A 20,318-nucleotide genomic window follows, 5' to 3' on the forward strand; every position below is an offset into this window, starting at 1 on the left:
ACAAGACTATGCTCTGACCAACAGCTGTGATCGCTTTAACAGTTGCTGTCAAATCATGAGTCTAACACCTTCTGGCACTCAAGCCGAGATACTCTCAGAACCACCATGGAGCTTTTTTTTTTTTTTTTTTTGACAGCTGGCCAGTAACAGCATCCAAACCCTGGACCTCGGTGTTATCAGCCCATGCTCTCACCAGCAGAACCAACCAGCCGGCCCTCAAGAAGCTTTAAAATTGCACTTGCCTCACTTCACCTGACTCACCAAAGGCTCTTTTTAGTTCTGCAGGTGACTCTAATATCATCCATTACGGGATACAAATCTGCCTGATAATTCAAGAATTTGGGGAAGGCCAAGACAGAGCCAAAAATTGAAGGTGAAGTACGGTGAGTGTGGTGCTAATGATGAGGATGTAGCAGCCCTAGAGAGTTCCAGACTCCAAGCCTCAGCTCTTAACATCAACACAGACACATCCACCTGGACGTGTCAGTGTGAACATGTCCCCCACCTGACCTAAAGGACTGCCAGCATCCACGTGGGTCAGTGTTATGGAGTGAAATGAGTTAATACATGTCAACTATTTGGAAGAATGGCATGCAGTAAGCACACAATGTTTGCTACTTTTTCAAGTAAAAATACTATCTTGGCAAAAGCGTTCAATAACATTTTTAAATAAGGAAAGTGATGATTACTGCATGAATAGACTCCCAAACCTGTGAAGGAAACAGGAACCTCTCAGTCACTGTGAGAAGTCTATTGACATCTAACCTGTTGAGTTTTTTTTTTGGTGACCGGCCAGTACAGGGATCTGAACACTTGACCGTGTTCTAACCAACTGAGCTAAACAGCCAGCCCTGAGAGAGCAGTTTCTGTACATGCATAGGAAACGTCAAGGAGGACATAAAAAGCATTAACACAGGTCGAGCATCCCTTATCCGAAATGCTGGGGACCAGAGGTGTTTCGGATTTTGGATTTTTTGGACTTTGGAATATTTGCATTATGCTTACCAGTTGAGCATCCCAAAGCAAAAATCTGAAATCCGAAATGCCCCAGTGAGCATTCCCTTTGAGCATCATGTCAGCACTCAACAAGTTTTGGATTCTGGAGCATTTCGAATTTCAGATTTTTGGACTTGGGACGCTCAACCTGTAGGAAATCAATGAAGACCTCTGGAGAGCAAGACTGGAAGACTGAGGAGAGAAATAAATTCTCGCCCTCACTTCATGCACTTCTTTACTACCTGTATTTTCTGCAGTGATAATCTATCTGATAATGCTAATTACAAAAAGCCTGGTTGCAACAGGAAGGTAGGGCTTACTTTTGCTTTTAAGATAGGAGGCTCCAACGTTACTGCGAGCGGGAAGGAGACAATAGACAAGAGACTGTTGCTCAGCAAGGTCCCCAACAAAGGCCAGAGCCTGGATCAGTGCCGGAGGGGTGGCTCTGAACTGGATGGGGACACTGTCACAGTGGGGGGACTGGATGGCAGCAGTGGGCCATGGCCTGGGTGGAGCTGACCATGGAAGCTGCCGGTTGGCAAGGCTCTCCTTTCAGCTGCCGGCCTCCTCCACTTCCTGTTGCCCTCTTTGTCTCCCCAAGGAACCCCAAAGGGAATACCACTACTGACCACAACATGCCCTCTTGACCCCGCCAGTCCCTTGCCCATCATCCTGGAGCCCCCTAGAGTTCCCTGCCATCACACCCCCCACCCCACACCCACCATGGCCTACCCTTGAGTCTTGGGCTGAGGCCGGAAGCTTGTGGGAAAAAGCACAGGGCCCCTCCCAATATACCATTTGCTGGATGACAGAGGGCAAATTTTGCTTGACCTCTAAGAGCCACATTTCCCCACCTGGGAAATGGGGCAACCACAGTCTCCCCTCTCCCTGCCCAGGGCTCCGCTGCAGGCCAGAGGGGATGAGGCTATAAAGCACTGACCTGCTGGAAGTTATGAGAAGGAAAAGGAAAGCAAGCCCCTTAGAGAGTCACACGGCTGAAGTTGGTTGTCACTTTATTTAGCAAACAGTCATACTCTGGGCCCCAGTGAAGTGCTCCTCCAGCCTCACTTCAGGGTCTGCCTTGGGAAGAAGTTCTGGGGTGAACAGGGAGGCCCAGGTCCCCAACTGTCTGCCGCCACACACACCACACACTGCAGAACAAAATCACTGCTCCATGTCCGCAGGAGCCCACCCCAGTGCGGTCTGGGGGGTCCTCCAGTGTACTAAAGCCAGCCACGGGGGCTTGGCCCAGCTCTCAATACAGACACCCCTGCTCCTGCGATGCCAGCCTGGGGCCGAAAGCCTCCATCTTCAGCTGTCGGGAGGCCAAACCCTCTCCCCCAAGCCCTAGCACCTGTCCCTGCTGGGCAAGAAGCAAAATGTACGAAAATACTTTAATCATTTCTTTGAAACGGTTAAGAAATAAGGTCATCTTGTTTTTCTTTTACAATCTTGTAAAAAAAAGTTCACATTAGTGCCTGGGCCCAGGTTAGGCCCTTCCCCAGCCAGGTGCCTTCTGCTCAGTAGAAACGCTTGTTCCGCTCCTGCCGCTTCTGAAACACCACAGCCCCCACCACGGCACAGACGATGATGCCCAGGAGTGCACACAGCAGCAGCAGGAACACCCTCCACCCCGTCAGGGGCCCGCTGCGGAAGTTCCCTGTGGGGTCATCCACGTTGTCTGAGGGAGAAGAGACGGGGAGTTGATATAGCAAAGCAGGAAAGGCCTGCCCAGGCGGGGCTCCCAGGACACGGGTCTAACCAGATCATGCACGGCAATGGTCTTGTCACAGGGCCATAGCCTCAGGTGGGACCTGAAGTGCACCATGGACAGGTCTGTGTCCTGATTATAGCCACACTGGGGAGGGGCAGAGATCTGGTCAAACCCATCTCAGCCGAGCTTTAAAGTTCACAGGTGATAAGGCAGGGATGGAGAGGGACAGACCCACCGGGGCCAAGGTTCCCAGAAATCGAGGCCTGAGGTACCTTGCACTGCAAGGAACTGGTACAAACTACAGATTCTGGAGCTCCCTTTGACAGTCTGATTCTGTACAAGGGGAGGCCCAGGAATCTGCTTTTACAAGGTCCCCATCTGGAGAAACACGGCCCTGGCCAAAGGTTGCTTCTATCCAAAGATGGGTGCCTTGGCAGCCTCCTAGGGGGTTCCCAGGCCCTGAGCCCCCAACCCCTGCTCCACACACCTTCTCCTTCTGCTCCAGCCACACCACTCCTCTGCCTGCTAACACTGTCAATGGATCCTCCCTGGTGCCAGGCCCCACCACAAGTGGTCTCTCATGGATCCTAACAACCCTGGGAGGTGGCTCTCTCATGAGCCCCCTTCCAGAGGCTGAGAGAAAAGACTGATTCCCAAGCTCACCAGGCTGTGGATGGAGTAGCTGGGAACCGGTGTAAGCCCTGTTTCTGTCACTCTGCCTCTCCCCAACTACTGCCCTCCACACCGCACTGTGGGGTCTGCTCAGGCCTCAGGTTCCAGTCCTGCCTTTCAGCTGTGTCCATGCCACCCACTTGTCAGAATGCCAGCCATAGCCAACTGACACCCTCCCTTCCTGAGCAACCTGACCTCAGCCGGCCTGCTGTCCTCTCAGCAAGGCCTCTCTGCCTCTGTACAGCACAGCAACGGCTACTGACTGAACCAGGAGGTCCCTAGGGAGGGCGCTTCCCCAGCAAGCCACTCAGCCTCGGGGCTCCCATAGCCCCCTCGCTCCTCTTTTCTGCCTCAGTCACTAGACTGAGCCCAGGGGCAGGACTTGCCTGATCCTTGTGTCACCAATGTCCAGCCTGTGGCTAGACATGGAACGGAAGCTTTGGAGACATCTGAAGGATGAACAGATCAAGTGTGAAAATGAGTTAATCCCTGCTTTGCCAGCTACGTGGGTACACTGGGAGGGGCAAAGCAGATGATGTCTCTGAAAGCAACCAGCAGCCAGAAGTCCTCTGACCAGAGTCACACAATGGTGGTCTACAACAGGATTTGTTTGGCCCCCAAAACATTTAATAGCAATTTGAATCTTAAAAAAGTGAGATGTCACATAAAAGGATGGATTCCAACTTCTAAAAAGCAGAAAGACCCAGCCATACTGGCCCACGCTGGGCATAGGGACCTGGGCTGGCCTGAGGCCTCCAGTGCCCCAGACTGCCCCTGCTCCCAGGCCTGCTCCTTGCATTCCTATCACCCGCCGGGCCATGGGCACGAGTCTGTGGTTCTTGGGTGGATTTTCCACACACAGGTGCCTCATTCCTCTAACCTAAACACTCACTCTGAGGACAAAGTGGTGGCTAATTAATGGTATAGCTTTGGGGCTTTGCAGAAACCCAAGTTCAAATTCTGTCCCTTCCTCTCTCTAGCTGAGGAAACAGTTCCCTCGACCAGCAGCAGGACCCACTTCAGGTCATTCACAGGGGACTGCGAGGGTGGTACAGAGTGCCTAGCACACCATCTACTCATAACAAACTGGCCCTGTGGCTTTACTGGCCACTATCCCCAGCACCTAGCACAGGAGGCAGACACCAATGCTCCCACATTTCCTGGTAGCTGTTGTGTGCAAGGATGTCCTTGTGGACAGATTCTCTGAAGACTTATTTTCCGTCTCATTTACTCAAAACTTCACCAGCGCTGATCTGACCCAAGGTCCCAGTCACTAGGAGTTCAGACAAGGCCAGCAGTGCTCGCTAGGGGCAGGACTGACCCAAGAGCCCACACCACAACCACAACGGGACCAGGCAAGGCCTCGCCCAAGCTAACCTCACCCAGCCATGCAGGAAGGTGTCTGACCCCAGGCCCAGAGAAGAAGGGGACTGTGCACACACATACCTTTGGGGGACTTGAGGAAATTGACGCTGGGCTCAATCTTGGTCCAGTCAATGTTCTCCTCGTCAGGCGTGTGCTCTACCATCAGCTGGAACAGCTTTATGGAGATGATGTCATGATTGTCTGTAGGACCAGAATTAGCCTGTAACAGACTGCAGCCAGCCTCGGGGCACGTGGCCCATGCCCCTCCCCAAGGGAAAGCTGCTGTCCAACCATGGAAACTGGCCAGGTGCCTGAGGAGAGCGCTGCTCCTGCCCATCAAGGCCTGTTTTCTTGCCTGCCCCCACCAGTCCCCCAGCAGGCAGTATTCCAGGGTCAGAAATGCCTCCAGCACTCAATAAGAAACCTGGGACGAAGCAGAGTGGAGAGAAAAGAGCAAGGGCTTTACATGCAGAATTATCCGGGTATAAGTCCTGGGACTGCTGCCCTCTTTGAGGCTCAGTTTCCTCATTTGTAAGATAGGAGTGATAATCTCCATGCTGCACGGTTATTGCAGCAAGTAAATGAGAAGGTACTTCAAAAAGTACACGGAAAAATAGAATTAAAAGATAATACAAATCTTTCCACAGACTTTTTGAAGTACCTTGTATAACACAGAAGACATATTGCCTGGCATAGTGTGTACTTAAAAACAGAGACCAGATAAGGAACAGTACAATTGTTCTATAGTTGGTTAAGAAGCCTGGTCTTTCCAAGGGTAGGCAGCCACCAGACATAGAGACTCACATTCAGTATGCAGATAAACTGAGCAACTGGCTAAGGGACAGTCGCTGACTGGTGACTAGGAAAAGGGGAGACTTGGAAAAGACCCTGTCCAACCAGCATAGACAAGAAAGAACCTCTGCTTAACACTGATCGCTCACCCCATTTTAGAGATGAGGAGCCTGAGGCTCAGAGCCAAGACGTGGGTCCAAGTCAGCCTGACTCCAGCTGCAAGCTCAGCTAACCCACCAGAATCTGAAGGAAGTCTTTGTTTAAAGAAGGGGAACCTCTGGAGCTAGGAAAACAGAGAACCTAAAGAGCAAGACGTAGGCAGCCAGTTCACACAGGGCCAAGTGGTATCCAACGGCCAAGTGTGCAAGCCCTGGCTGTGGTGAGCAGCCCAGCGGGACAAAGACCAGCTTGGGAGTCAGACCTCAGTTATCAACTGCACTCTGCTCTTTCCTGCTTGTCATCTGGGAAAATCCCTTCAACTCTTGAACTCACACTTGTCTCAGCTGTGTAAAAGGGGAAAGAGACCACTACCTACCTAAGAATAAACCACGTAACTCTACCTGTGAGATGCCTGGCACAGTGCCCAACGTTGACAGCCCTCTATTATGGTCAGACACTATACACTCTCATGATCATCTCTAGCACACTTTGCTGGGCTTCTCCAAATAGACTTTGAGAGCATCCATGTGAACAAATCTGGTTCTGTTCCTATCAAGAACCTTCTGAAGACATATGCCAAAATACTGTGAGGTGAAATTCAAGGCGGCCAGGGGATGGGATGGTTTGGGTTATGGAGGATCCAGAGATGAAACAAGACTGGCCACGAGGTGGTAATTACTGAAGCTGGGCATTGAGAACAGGGGGCTTATTAGACCATTCACTCCTCTTGCTCCTTTTTTTTTATAATTGAAATTTCCATTATTAAGAACTTTAAAACAAAACCCCAAAACAGTGAACACTCAGGGACTAAGTGGACCCAAACACTTCTGTGGTGAAGGGAGGCCCCTGGCCAGTGGGCAGATTACAGGCCTGAAAAGGTTTACCCTTTTTTGTCAGGTCCTCCATGTCATGTTCCAGTTCTGGTCAGCAAGTGCTGGCCCTGGGCTTGGTGCCTTCTCAGGGCCCTGAGTAAAGGACTGAGAACGACAGCCAAGGGCCACCAACAAGTGCCACCCAGGCCTGGTGATCTAGAGAGGCCTGTGTAGGCTAGAGTCACCCAGTGCTTACTGAGCACCCACTGTGCACCAAATAAGACAGGTCCTTGACTTTAATGAGCTTACAATTTAGTGGGGGAAGGAGGGAAAGGAAAATAAAGACGGGAAAGGTGACAGGCAGTGTGCTGGGGTTTGGAGGAGGGGGTGCAGTTTTAAATGATGGTCTCGGGGAAGGCTCCACTGAGGAGGTGACATTTGAGCAAGACTCTAAGGAGATGAATGTGACACGGCAAGTACAAAGGTGAGAAGTGGGAAAGCACAGTGTGTCTGAGGAACAGCTGGAGGTCGCCGTAAGCAGGAGAGCAGGGTGTGGTGAGTCAGAGGTGACAGGTATGTGGAGGGGCCAGCACACAGCATCCAGCAGCCCACTATCAGGATGGTGGCTTGATGCCAAGTGAGTCAGCAGCCACTGTAGGGTCCTGAGCAGAGCAGAGGTGAGGCCTCACAGGAACTTAATGGGATCATGCTGGCACTATGACAGGGAGAGACTGGCGGGAGCTGGCATGGAAGGAGGGGACCACAAAGGAGGCTCCTATCGCTGTCCAAGTGAGAGACAATGGTGGCTTGGACCTGCCAGATAGTAAACAAGGGGTGACAAGTGGTGAGAGGTACTGTAAAGATAGAGCCAGCAGGACGTGTTGACGAATTAGAGGTGGCATGTGAGAGAAAAAGAGGAGTCCAGAATGACAACGAGGCTTTTTGGCCTAAGCAACCAGAAGGACAGAGGTGCCATCTACATCTTGATGGGCAAGATGAGGTCTTCAGCTGTGCACATGTTAGGGCTGAGACGGACACTGTGTGGAGATGCTGAGCAGGCAGCTGCTCACACAAGTCTGGAGAGCTCTGGGCTGGAGAAAGAAATCCGGGCACCTGCATCATCTAAAGTTGAAGTGTTCTATCTCCTAAAGACAGAGGAAGATCACCAGGAGGTCACTCAAGGACCAAGGCCCAGACACACCAACATTTACAGATAATGAGAAGAAGAGGAAAAAAACCAGGCAAGTGTGGAAACCAAACGAAGGGAGGTGATCAACTGTTGAAAGCTCCCGACAGACCAGGGAAGGTTCAGGCTGAGAACGGAGTCCTCGCTCAGCCCACTCACTCACCCGACAGGTCCCCGGTGCCAGCTGAAGCTCCAAAGTAGTAGCCGGTGGGCAGGCGCACTCCCGTGATGTCAATGCAATTCTTCCACTCATTCTTGTCCTCCAAGTCCGTCATCACCTGTGGCCGGTCAGCACATCAAGCACACCCAGAGGCCCAGGCCGGCCCGCCTCCCCGGGCCTCTGCAGGACCAGCACAGGTCCAGCTGCCACCACCCCCACCTGCTCACCGTCAGCCGGCCCCGGGAGTAGCGCACAGCCAGGAAGGTATCATGATCCCGGTTGCGGAAGTCAGCTGTGCAGCCCGCCAGTTCAGTCCAACGCCCATCCTTGCTATGGTCGTAGGACAGGGAGCCATTGTTCACCATCACCGAGATGTACGGGAACACGCGCTGGGACCAAGACACAGGTTACTCCACAACGAGCCAAGCCTGTGGGAGGGAGTGGGGCACCCACCACCCCAATCCCTGGAGGCTCCTTTTGTGCCACCACCAGGAAGAAGGCCCAGTCCCCACCCTCTAGCCAACTGCCCAATCCTTCCTTTGCTGCTCCACAGGAAAGCAGGGGCCTACCTCAGTGGTGTCATCATTGGGATACGTGTCCAGGAAGATGGCTAAGCCATGGAAGTTGTCTTTGCTTCCAAACACAGGCCCTGGAATTACAAGGAGATGCTCTCACCATGGGAGAAATGGGAGTCCTCCCTGGGTGCCTGAAAGGCAAATAATGCCAACATGGGTAGGGACAAGACAGCCCAACCACCAGTCATCCTCCCAGGAGAAAGCAGGTCTCTGAAGAAGAAAGCTAGGGCAGAGATCTCAGGGGCACAGCAGAGAGGACTCAAGTGTGAAGCCTGCACTGTGAGGGGACAGCCACCTGGCTGTGTGCTCTGAGGCAAGGGTCAGGTGTCAAGGGGGTACCCCATCTATAAAAAATGGCTGGAGTTGCAGGATGCACCCCCTACATAGGAGGCTCTATCCTCTAAACCAGAGGCAGCAAACTTTCCACAAAGGGCCATAGAGGAAACACTTGAGAGAAAACTCTCTTTGCAGGAAACATATGGTCTCTGTTGTAGTCTTCATTTTTTTTTTTTTTTTTAAATAACTTTTTAATGGCAGAATGGTCAAAACCAGGCCACAAGAGGATACAAGCAATGAGCTGCAGGATCCAGCTGCTCCTCTTCCCTACGAGGCCCTCCTTCCAGAGGCAAGCTTCTTCCTGGGGTATGGGGGTTTCTTCATGAGAAGCGGCAGCCTCCTGACAGGAGGGCGCAGACTGGAAAGCCCTTGGCCACATAAGCCAAGGGCAACCCCTTTCCCTGCGTGCCCCCAGCTCCCTGCCCCTGGGGCCCAGTAGGGCCCACCTGAGGGAGCAATGCCCCACCTGGCACAAGGCGGTCCCGGGTATACCACAAGGCGATGCCATCTCCATGGAGATTCTTCTTCCCCGTGCCGTGGACTTTGAAGTGGACATGCATTTCCCAGTCCTTGAGGAAGCAAGGCTGGAGGGAGAGAGGATAGGGCTGCTCAGGGCTTCCCAGGGCCTTTGAGCAAGCTGGAGGTGACCCTGGCCCAGACCTTGCCCCAGCAGGCCTATCTCCCCTCCCCTACTATGACTGGGTACTCCTTGGCACAGAAACACAAGTGCCACAGACTATGGACCCCCAAGTGTTCTCAGCAGGAAGGGAAGGGGCTACTGGGCCCCCAAGAAAGGAGAGGGAAGCCATATAGTGTCCCAAGGCTGACTGAGGCCCAGACTCCATCACTCAGGCCCCAGTCTCCTCCTGAGCTGTGGTCCTCATACTTTGACTCACTTTCTTCAATGCCAGCCAAACCCATTAGCCCTGTTTCCTCTCCATCCCTACTGCTCTTCCCTGAGATCTTATGGAGGGGTTGCTACCTCTATTTGAGCCACATATTTTACAGAAAAGAAAATAAATTCAGAGGCAAAATAACTTTTTTACAGCAGGTAAGTGGACTGTCTTGATTCATACCTAGGTCATCTGGCCCTGAAACTTCCGCTCCATCTTCTATACTTCCCAGGACTTCAGGACTTTAACATAAATTGCACCAACTACTTTCTGGTCTCCTATCCCCATCACCTTCCCTGCTAACCCATCTTCCAAAGTGAGGAAAATGGGCTGAGTCAGTACCCAGGACTCAAACCTGGTCTGGCTGACTCTAAAATCCAACTCTTTGCCAGTACACCTCCTGCCTCCTGCAAATCCAGCCCAGCCTAAGTGTGGTGCCAGAGCCAGAGCTGGGGGCTGGGCAGGGTTGTGTGCTGAGCTTTCTGGGCCACCGTGATTGAGAGAAGCAGATCCTCCCTGCAGCCATGGACACCAGGTACAGAGATTGGCACTGCCTACAGCATGGGAAACAGCCTGGCCTTATCCACCAGGAAGCTGCTCATGAAAACTAAGGTGTCAATACATACTTACACAAGAATCTACTTTGGGGAAGTCTACAGATGGGTATGTGAGCAAGCGACTAAACAAAAACCCACCAGAAAGGCAAATAAAGCAAGGTATTGTTGACCTATTACATTGGCATATGAGGATGGAGAAAAATGAGCACTCTTAACCCAAGGGACTGCAAATGGCCCCATTTTCCTTGGGGCAATTTGGTTGTTTCAGCTTTTTAACAGAACAAGGCAGATCCTGTAAATAACTACACGTAAAGATATCAAAGATACTAAGAGGGGAAAAGTAAGTTGCAAAACAGTATCAGTGCTATGTTCCCACTTTGGGGGGAAGAAAAAGTAATTAGTACATGTGCAGAGAAAGAAAAAAAGTAAAGAAACATGAAACGATATTAATGATGGGTATACTCTGGAGGGGTAACTATAGGGAATGTTTGCTTTCTATGTTTAAACACTGCATAATGAGCTTACTACTTCTGTAATGAGATAAAGCTCAAGTTGAAAATAAAAACACTATGTGCCAACATGGGCAACACGGTTCATGCATTCACTAATTCATCAGAATCACTGTTCTGGCTCTGGGCACCAGAAACTCACATGATGAGACCCAGTCCTGGCCCTTGAAAACACAGAACTAGCAAAGACCTGCATGACAGCTGGCAAGTAGTATAAAATCCCAGAGCCCTCCCACTTCTTGACTGTTCACAGGTTCTGGGAACAGTTGCAGATTCTGGTGGAGCTGACTGAGAGGTGATGAGAACAAGCTCTCAAGGACAGAAGGACAAGGAATCTGAGTCCAAGGCCTGCTGAGGGCAACAGAAGGCTTTGCTTTGGGCTGGGTTTGCAAAAAGACTGCAATCCAAAAGTAAGAGTAAACTAAAAGGCCCTCCCAAGGACTTGCAGCTCAGCTTCGAGTCCTCTCAATCCCTGAAGAAGACAAAGGTGGATCACCCAGGCCTCAAATTTTTCTACAAATGATCATACAAATGCAATGTCTGGCACACAATCATAAATAACCAGGTACAGAAAGAGACAAAATATGAACAAAAAAGAGAGAGAGAGAGAATAAGCCAACAAGAACTCTAGATGTTGGAATTTCAAATAACTACTTTACTATGTTTAAGGTGAGATTGAGAATATTGGCAGATAACTGAAATTTTTAAATATCACACTAAAAAAATTCCAGAACTAAAAAACACAATACCTGAAATTAACAACACAATGGATAGGTTTAACAACAGATTAAAAACAGTTGAAGAGAAAATTAGTGAACTCAAGGCCAGTCAGATAAAAATATCCAGAATGAAGCAGAGAGAACAAAAGATTGGTAGATATAGAATTGTGGGTAAGAAACAGAGGAAAGAGTGAGAGTCTAAGATGTGTATAACTGGAGTTCCAGAATGAGATACAGGAGAATAGGGCAAAGGAATATTTGAAGAGATGTCTGAGCACTTACTAAAACTGATTCAAAGACATCATGCCACAGCTTTAAAAGTCCAACAAACCATGGGCCGAGCCCGTGGCGCACTTGGTAGAGTGCTGCGCTGGGAGCGCGGCGACACTCCCGCCGCGGGTTCGGATCCTATATAGGACTGACCGGTGCACTCACTGGCTGAGTGCCGGTCACGAAAAAAAAAAAAAAACGACAAAAAAAAAAAAAAAAAAAGTCCAACAAACCAAAGGAAATGAATAAAATAGAAAACCATACCTAGGCACAAAAAAACGAAGGGAGGAATAAAGGGAACAAAGAAAAACAGATAAAAGCAATGGTAGAAAAAAAAGACAGATTACCTTCAAAGGAGCAACCATTAGCCTGATACCTGACTTCACAACAGAAATACTAGGATCAAGAAGACAGTAGACTGATATAAGTGGAGATGAAAAAAGGTAACAGCTAACATGGGATTCTAACTTAGCAAATGTATCCTTCCAGAATAAAGGTGAAATTGACGTTTTCAGACAAACAACAGAAAAAATTGAAAGAATTCATTACCAGCAGACTCACACTGTTTTTCATTCTTCATGGAGAAGGAAAATGATCCAGATCCAGATGTAAAGTCAGAATTCAGGAAGGAAGGAAGAACAATGAATATAGTAAATATGAGGGTAAAAATCTAAATAATATTTTACTGCATAAAACAATAATGTGCTGTGTGATTTAAAACAGAAAAGATTAAAACAAATGACAGCAATGGGGTAAATGGAGTTAAAGTGTACTAAGATCCTTGCATTGTCCAGGAAGGAGGTAAAAGTACACAATATTGGGCCGAGCCCGTGGCGCACTCGGGAGAGTGCGGCGCTGGGAGCGTGGCGACACTCCTGCCGCGGGTTCGGATCCTATATAGGAATGGCCGGTGCACTCACTGGCTGAGTGCCGGTCACGAAAAAAGACAAAAAAAAAAAAAAAAAAAAAGTACACAATATCATTATACTTTGATAAAACATGGATTCATGTTTTAAACTCTAGGGTAACAACTAAAAATTGAGAAGAGTACGTAACTTTCAAACTATTAGAAGAAAATAGGATAATAAAAATTAGTCAACCCCAAAGAAGTCAAAGCTATAGAGTAAAATGAACAAGAGAAAGTAATACAAATTAGAATGTAAAAGATGATAGATTAAACCCAAATGTTCAGTGATTTTATTAAATGTAAATGGATTAAATACATTGGATAAAAAACAAAATCTAAGGGCACCTAGGATCTATCTGTATTATTTCTTACAAGCGCATGTGAATCTAAAATTATCTAATAAAAAGTTTTACGTAAAAATTAAGTAAAGGATAAAAGACCTAAACTTAAGAGCTAAAACTATGAAACTCTTAGAAAAAACAGAAAAATCTTCATGACACTGGATTTAGCAATAATTTCTTGGATATGAAACCAAATGCACGGACCAAAATTAAAAAAAGAAAAATTGGACTATATCAAAATTAAAAACCTTTGTGTATCCAAGAACAATATCTAGAAAGTGAAAAGACAACACACACTCTGTTAGTCAAGAGTTCAGAATCCCATACCAGCCAGCAGCCAAAAAAAAAAAAGACAACCCACAGAATAGAAGAAAATATTTGAAAATCATGTATCTGATAACGGATCAAGGATATATAAAGAACAACTAAAACTCAACAACAAAAAACCCAACTCATAAATGGGCAAAGAACTTGAATACACATTTCTCCAAAGATATACCAATGGTCAAATAGGCACATGAAAACATGCTTAACTTCATTAGTCATTAAGGAAATGCAAATCAAAACCACAATGAGGTACCACTTCATGCCCATTAGGATGGCTATTACTAAAAAAACAAAAAAGCAGAAAATAACAAGTATTGGAGAGGATGTGGCGAAATTGGAACCCTTGTGCATTGCTGGTGGGAATGAAAAATGGTACAGTTGCTGTGGGAAACAGTTCGGTGGTCCTCAAAAAAATTAAAAATAGAATTACTATATGACCCAGCAATTCTACTTCCTAGGCATAGGAAGTTCTTCCTCCCAAAGAACTGAAAGCAGGGTCTCAAGAAATAGATACTTGTACACCAATGTTCACCGCATTATTCACAATAGTTAAAAGGTGGAAACAACCCAAGTATCCATCATGAACAGATGAATGGATAGGGCTGGCCCATGGCTCACTAGGGAGAGTGTGGTGCCGATAACACCAAGGCCACAGGTTCGGATCCCTATATAGGGATGGCCGGTTGCTCACTTGGGAGAGCGTGGTGCTGCCAACACCAAGTCAAGGGTTAAGATCCCCTTACCAGTCATCTTTAAAAAAAAAAAAAGAAACAAACAAACAAACAAAAAACCAGATGAATGGATAACAAAACGTGGTCTATATACATACACATACACACACTCGAATATTATTCAGCCATAAAAATACAAGCTACAACGTGGAGGTATCTTGAAGATATTATGCTAATATCTTAAATATGATAATATTATGATATGTATGATAATAAGCCAGACACAGAAAGACAAATATTATATGATTCTGTTTATATGAGGTACTTAAAATGGTCAAAATTCATACACACAGAAAATAGAGAATGGAGGTTACCCAGTACCGGGGAGACAAGGGAATGGGGAGTTAAGGTTTCAGGGGTTCAGGGCGTCAGTTTAGGAAGATGAAAAAGTTCTGGAGGTGGATGGTAGTGATGGTTGCACAACAATGTGAATGTACTTAGTGCCACTCAGCTGTACACTTAACAATAATTAAAATAGTAAATTTTATGTTATGTACCTTTTACCATAATAAATGTGTGAGAAATTTAATTTTCTTTCACATAAATACAAGTCAAATCTAATTTTTTGTAAATAGGTATTACGTTTTTTAAATGACAATATTTGAATGCCAATGTGTATCCTACTAAAGAGAAAGTTTCATAAATTAATTGATTTAAAGGTCAAGAAAAGGTTAAAATGATAAATTTTATGTTATGTGCATTTTACCACATAACATAAATAAATAAATAGCCCCCCAAAAGCTTAATAACATTCTCTTTAAAAGAGACAACTTTAGAACAGAAATGGGAAAAAAGAAAATAAAAGGAAAGAAAAAGATACATTATGCAAACTCTAACCAAAAGCAAGCTTGTGTAGCTATACCACTAATAAAGTTTAAAAGGGGACTCTTCTTAATGACAAAAGATTGTGTTTACCCAGATGATATAACAAATCTAAGTTTTTGTATGTACCTAATTTGGCCTCAAAATATATAAAACAGAAACTGACAGAACTGCAAAGATACAGAAGAATCCACACACATAAATTTTAATATACCTCTCTTAGTAACTGATAAAATGAGCAGACAAAAATGTTAGGAAGGATATAGAAGATTTGAACTCAATTGGCAAACATGACCTGAACGAACTAAATGGCTCACTGCAGTCAACAAAAAGAGGATCCACCTTCCTTGTAAGCACACACAGAACACTTCCAAAAAAACTGGCCATGTGAGGGACTATTCCCAAGTCTAAATAGACCTTCAAGGACTGAAATCATAGAGTATGTTCCTTGAGTACAGTGCAATTAAACTAGCTATCGATAATACAAAAAATTAAAAAGGTAACCAGAATAGCCCTCATATATCTGAAAAAAACTTAAAAAATATATCTCACATATACAAAAGTCAGCTCAGCAACCAGATTTCAAATGGTTTCTTTGGTGCCCAGGAGTTTTCTGCACCTAGGGACAACACACTGAGGTAAGACCCAGGCCAGTGGGAGGTGTGCCTTCGAGCAGAAGGGTAATCAAGAAAGGGAGGTGGGAACGAAAACCTACACTCCCACCCCAGATATGTTCCCAGGGAAATCAGTTTCAGGAAAGAGCACACATGGAAGTGGAGGCTCTAGAAACTGACTCCTTTCAGACTCTCCACATACCCCAGGTATATCCTTAGAAAGTCTCCACATACCCTGGGTTGAAGACTGCATATTAGCAGATAGAAATACTATGATACAGATGATATAAAGTCTTCGAAGGATTTTAAGCAGGTGAGGTATGGGTTGGGACTGACTTAGAAGCTGCTTTTTGGGACACAACACGATGTGGTCATAGTTCTCAACTCTGGCTGTGCCCAGCAGACCCACCTGGGGAGCTCAGACATCTTAATGCCTTGACCCTATGCCAGGCTCACTAAATCAGAATCATCTGATCACCTGGCAGTAATAGACTATTTTAGGGTTAGGCAGTTTCCATGTCTCTGTGTGCAACAAAATGAAAGGCAGGTATAATCTGACACTCAGCTGACGCATCATTAAAAATTTTGACAGAAGATCACTACATGATTTGGGGTTTATAAGCCAAAAGAAGTTGAACATATTGAGTGACCCTGCTATACCAAAACTCCCTCCACCTCTGTCTACAATTTAAATGAAGACAGTTTCTCAGCATTCACATATATAAAACAAAAAAGTACAAGTGGTACCGAGGCCTTCTCATTCTGACTGTAGCAGCCATCAGATGGGGGTGCACTGAGATGCATTTCAATGTTTTTCCTTTTGTATTAAGAAATTGTGTAACCCATTTATTTTGATCAATTGTGCACCAATAATTATAATAATCACAAAGAAAATATTAAACTTAGTTTTAAGGCCTTATCAGAGTTAAAAGGTTTAAATCATTACACTTATTTTAATTGCAGAGGAATATGATAGGCTAAACATGAGACTTTCAAGCATTAAATATACTGCATTAGAATAAAATTGTGTGAGGGCCTGCCCTCTGGCTCACTCGGGAGAGTGCAGAGCTGGGAGCGCCAAGGCCGCGGGTTCGGATCCTATATGGGGCTGGCCGGTGCGCTCACTGGCTGAGCGTGGTGCGGACCGCACAGTACCAAGGGTTGCATCCCCTTACCAGTCAAAAAAAAGAATAAAATTGTGTGTGGGAAATGAAATTTAAATACAAGTTCAATTAAAAAAAGATCAGTGTACAATCTGGGTTTATTCATATTGTTTAAAAGAAAGTATCAAATTGCAATATTTAAATTCCACTGAACACATTTAAGAGTACTGAACAATTTTAAAATGTCAATATTTAAAATATCTGGCCAGCCACCAAAAAAATCAAAAATAAAATATGCTGGAAACTACCTACTTTGCAAATATTTAAATTTATAGCAAACAATTCTTGATATCAACTGTTAAAATGAGCAATGAGATAAATAATTGCAGATTAGTACTTCAGCAAAACAAACTTAAAGACCACTGCTTCCACCTCCACACAAGACCCCCTCAGGATGGGGCCTGAGAAGCCTCTTTGGCCTTTCCCTGTGTCTTGTGCTCCAGCCATCAGGCACTTGGAGTTCTAGACACCTCTGGGCCACTTCATCTGGACCACACCACCCCCCCGCCACAGCAGGAGCTGTATTATAGACAGACTGAGTGAAGGAGACAAAAGAGACAAAAGTTCAGAAAGCATCTCTCCAGCTCAGCAAAGGAAAAGGCAGATCTTCAGAAACACTGGACAGAAAATCCTAAGAGTTCTCAGCAATTTTTTTTCAGGAGTTACAGGAAGCACTCTAAACCTTTAGAGTATCAGCCCGGCCACACAGGCAAAGTCCCTGGAGCTGAACGAGGAGGTGGGGGAAGGAAGGCAAGACAATTATATATATATATATATATATATATATATATATATATATATATATACACACACACACACACACATATATATATATATATATATATATTTTTTTTTTAAAGATGACTGGTAAGGGGATCTTAACCCTTGACTTGGTGTTGTCAGCACCACGCTCACCCAGTGAGCAAACCAGCCATCCCTATATAGGGATCTGAACCCGTGGCCTTGGTGTTATCGGCACCGCCCTCTCCCGAGTGAGCCACAGGCCGGCCCCGAGACAATTATATTTCTGACTGTGAAAATTCTATAAAGGGAAGCAAAGAATCCCTTCAGTTCTGTGAAATCTCCAAGCCACTGACAATGCCAGCCACCAGCTACCTACAACCATAATGTAAGCCACTGTCTTACATGTGTCTGTCACTTGTGGCTAAACCCGATTTCTAACAGCTCCAGCATTATTTGTACCTTGCTTGTTTGTTTGTTTGTTTTTTTAATCTAATGCTATATAGAACTTATTTCCATGAAAATATAAGGCTACATCATCATTTCAAAGAAATATCTGGAAGCCATGAGATAGAATAATGTGACAGAATGTGATTCGGGGGAGATAAGCTGGTTAATAAAGTACTCTCTGAGTGGGTGGTATTTGAACTGAGACTTAACAGATGAGAAGGAACCAAGCAGGCACGAAGAACCAGGAGGCAATGTCCCAGACAGAGGGAACAACAAGTGCAAAGGTCCTGAGGCAAGAAGGCAGCCAGAGAGGCTGGAACAAAATTAATGAAGAAAATGACTGGAGATGCCAGGTACCAGGGGCCAGATTGTGTAGACATAATGCACGTTCATTCCTTCACAGGAGACCCCAGGCTCTGATGATCAGAGTGAAAGCTGAAAAAAGTAACTCTAGATGCCACTAACAGCAGTGTGGAGGCACAAGACAGGAAGGAATGGAGGAGCTGAGGGGAGAGGCAGATGAGGCAACACAAGGACGGTGTGGGATCCCAGAACTAAGTGAGAAAGTCAAGCAGAAGGGACCAGAGAGCAGAGAGTAGGGTGATGGAGAAAACTAGGAGACTGGCCAACAGCTTAGGCCGTGGGAAGGGTTGGGATCAGGCAGGCTGGGGAAGGAGCAGGTTCCACTCCAAGCTGTGACCCAGCCAAAAATTATTCCCATTTCACCCCTTTCCCAACCTAGACTTCCTCAATGTGCTGTTTGTGTAGCAGCTGATCTTGGCCACTGCTCATGTACTACATGCCAGTGACACCTCAGGCTCCCTGACCTCTGGAACAAAGGTCACAGAAACGAAAACTACCCACAAGTCCAGTCCCTTGATACCCCAGATGACAAGACCCTCAAACAAGCACTGGGGAAGGGTGTCAAGTGTATCAAGTGAATTGCTGGGCTTGGAGATCAGACAGATCAAGTAGAGTTTAAATACTGTTGATGTCATTCACTTGCTGTGTTATCTCTGCATAAAGTCATGAAAGCCATCTATTTTTAAACAGCTTATTTGAGAATTAAAAGCAATAGGTATGGCAAGGTCAGTGTCTAACACACAGCAAAATACCCAATAAAGTTCCAGTTCATTCCATTCTTCCCACTATTGCAGGACTGCAATTCAGACAGCCTGACAGCTCCACTGCTTTCTGGCTATGTGATTTTGGGTAACGCCATTTCAACTCAGCCTTAGCTTCTCAGTGAAATGGAGTTATCACTTACCTCGCATGGCTTTTGAAGGAATTAAGTGAGAAGGGTGTAAAGTGTCAAGTGTAGAGCTCCTGATACATAGCAACTACTCAATATCCACTACCTCTTATTACTCACGGGTGTGACCAAGAAGGGAAGGCACCGGGGAGGGAGGGCAAGCCTATAAACCAAGCTCAGGTCTCGTCTGCTGGGGAGGCAGGGAGTAGTGGCTTACTGAACGGTATGCCTAGCCTCTTGGGAACCACTTACCTGGTGGTTCCAGATAGAGCCCTCTTTGCTGCGCTCGTCGGGGGTCAGACGCACGTACTGGCTCGTGAGCATAGTGCTGCCTTGGAAGTCCCAGAGGGGCATGAAGCTGGAACCGACCCCTGTCAGCAGAAAGACAGCCATAGACAGGAGCATAAGAGGCCATGCCAGGACTGGCCTTGCCAGAGGCAGGAAACCCACAAAATTGCTCTGCTCAGAAGAAAGGGCACGCCCTTCCCCAATACTGTCCAGCCTCGCCCTCACCCTTCACTCATTCCCGCCCCGGGCCTCACCTTGATAGGGCTTGATGAGCGAATGCTCCCGCTTGAGGTGTTCACTGTTGCCGTCAGTTATATCTGCCACCACTGACCCCAGCAACAGAAAAAGAAATAGAGCAATAGTGGGGCCAGGGCCGGGACCGGGAAGCCCAGACCTCCCCGGGAACCGCCGGCCCCAGCCCCAGCGCCAAATCCAGCCTTCCGTCGCCATTCTTCTCTCCTCTCGGCCACTTCCGCCCTAGGACTTCCGCCTTCCGGGTGTCCCATCTAATGGCCTCCGGCCGGAAGCACTCCAAATCTAGTGTCACTGGGGTTAGGAAGCAAAGTCTCGAAGTCAAGGAGTCAGCGGCTTTATCAGCTGGGCAGCCCCCCATCCTGGGCGAGTGCCGCTCTATCTCCTTGGCGGCTCCAAAGCACCTGTCGGCCACCCTCAGCAGTGGGTTCTTACGAGCGACAAGAGATGCAACCAATCAAGGAACAGCACGTTAGGCGTGTGGGCCCATGAGGCGCAGAGGGGTGGTTTGAGCCGGCGGGCGGGGCGAGGGTAGTCTGCGCAGCGGGGCCTGCTGGAAATTGTAGTTTTGTGGGCCGTTCGCGTGAAATGGACGCGCGAAGACTGCAATACCCTCGGGCTCTCGCCACTGATCACGTCTCTGGAATAACCTTTACCAGTCCGGGAGAAAGGAGCTCTAAATTGAAGGCGGAGGCCTGGCTTCGAACCTCCGCGT

The 20,318-nt window shown here is 46.9% G+C and overlaps 1 protein-coding gene across 1 annotated transcript; it reads right to left on the reverse strand.

Moving 5' to 3' along the window:
* Positions 1 to 1,992: 1,992 nt before the first annotated feature.
* LMAN2 (lectin, mannose binding 2) lies at positions 1,993 to 19,960 on the reverse strand. Its single transcript, XM_063086588.1, has 8 exons — positions 19,606 to 19,960; positions 19,316 to 19,434; positions 9,234 to 9,351; positions 8,426 to 8,505; positions 8,084 to 8,245; positions 7,860 to 7,974; positions 4,829 to 4,948; positions 1,993 to 2,677 (listed from the first exon to the last, which is right to left on the reverse strand). The coding sequence occupies exons 1-8, from the start codon at positions 19,799 to 19,801 to the stop codon at positions 2,517 to 2,519; spliced, it is 1,071 nt and encodes a 356-aa protein (XP_062942658.1). The 5' UTR covers positions 19,802 to 19,960; the 3' UTR covers positions 1,993 to 2,516.
* Positions 19,961 to 20,318: the final 358 nt, after the last annotated feature.

This window comes from Cynocephalus volans, chromosome 2 (assembly GCF_027409185.1).
Source record: "Cynocephalus volans isolate mCynVol1 chromosome 2, mCynVol1.pri, whole genome shotgun sequence".
Lineage (NCBI taxonomy): Eukaryota > Metazoa > Chordata > Mammalia > Dermoptera > Cynocephalidae > Cynocephalus > Cynocephalus volans.